The sequence below is a fragment of the Merops nubicus genome, unplaced genomic scaffold (genome assembly GCF_000691845.1).
Source record: "Merops nubicus isolate BGI_N331 unplaced genomic scaffold, ASM69184v1 scaffold20277, whole genome shotgun sequence".
In the NCBI taxonomy this organism is placed as follows: domain Eukaryota; kingdom Metazoa; phylum Chordata; class Aves; order Coraciiformes; family Meropidae; genus Merops; species Merops nubicus.
The window spans coordinates 4,061-4,331 of record NW_008619876.1 but is presented as its reverse complement, the minus strand read 5'-3'; the positions used below and the strand labels follow the sequence as shown (position 1 = coordinate 4,331).

The 271-nt window shown below is 52.4% G+C and overlaps 1 protein-coding gene across 1 annotated transcript in view; it reads left to right on the top strand.

Moving 5' to 3' along the window:
* Window positions 1–271, top strand: part of LOC103776455 (cytochrome P450 2J2-like) — a gene marked incomplete at its 3' end in the record, with an annotated part of 4,480 nt that overhangs the window by 3,046 nt on the left and 1,163 nt on the right. Inside the window, exon 6 of the mRNA XM_008943964.1 lies at window positions 25–160. Within this exon, the coding sequence (XP_008942212.1) occupies window positions 25–160 (136 nt within the window). The remainder of the gene's footprint in view (window positions 1–24; window positions 161–271) is intronic.

Below are 271 nucleotides of genomic sequence, written 5' to 3'. Positions count from 1 at the left end.
AACACTTGGCGCTTTTCTGTGAAGGACACCAGCGACAGCAGCTTCCAGGAGGAAAACCTCGTGGCCTGTGTGCTCGACCTGCTGTTTGCTGGGACCGAGACCACTTCCACCACCCTCCGCTGGGCTCTGCTGTACATGGCCCTGCATCCAGAAATTCAAGGTACAATCAGCAGAAGTTCAGTTGTTCTCTTTGCTTTTAGTCCTTACAGCTTTGAGAAATAACCCTCAGCAGTCACACAGGGGAAGTTGCAAAGAAGCTGGTGACCCAGGT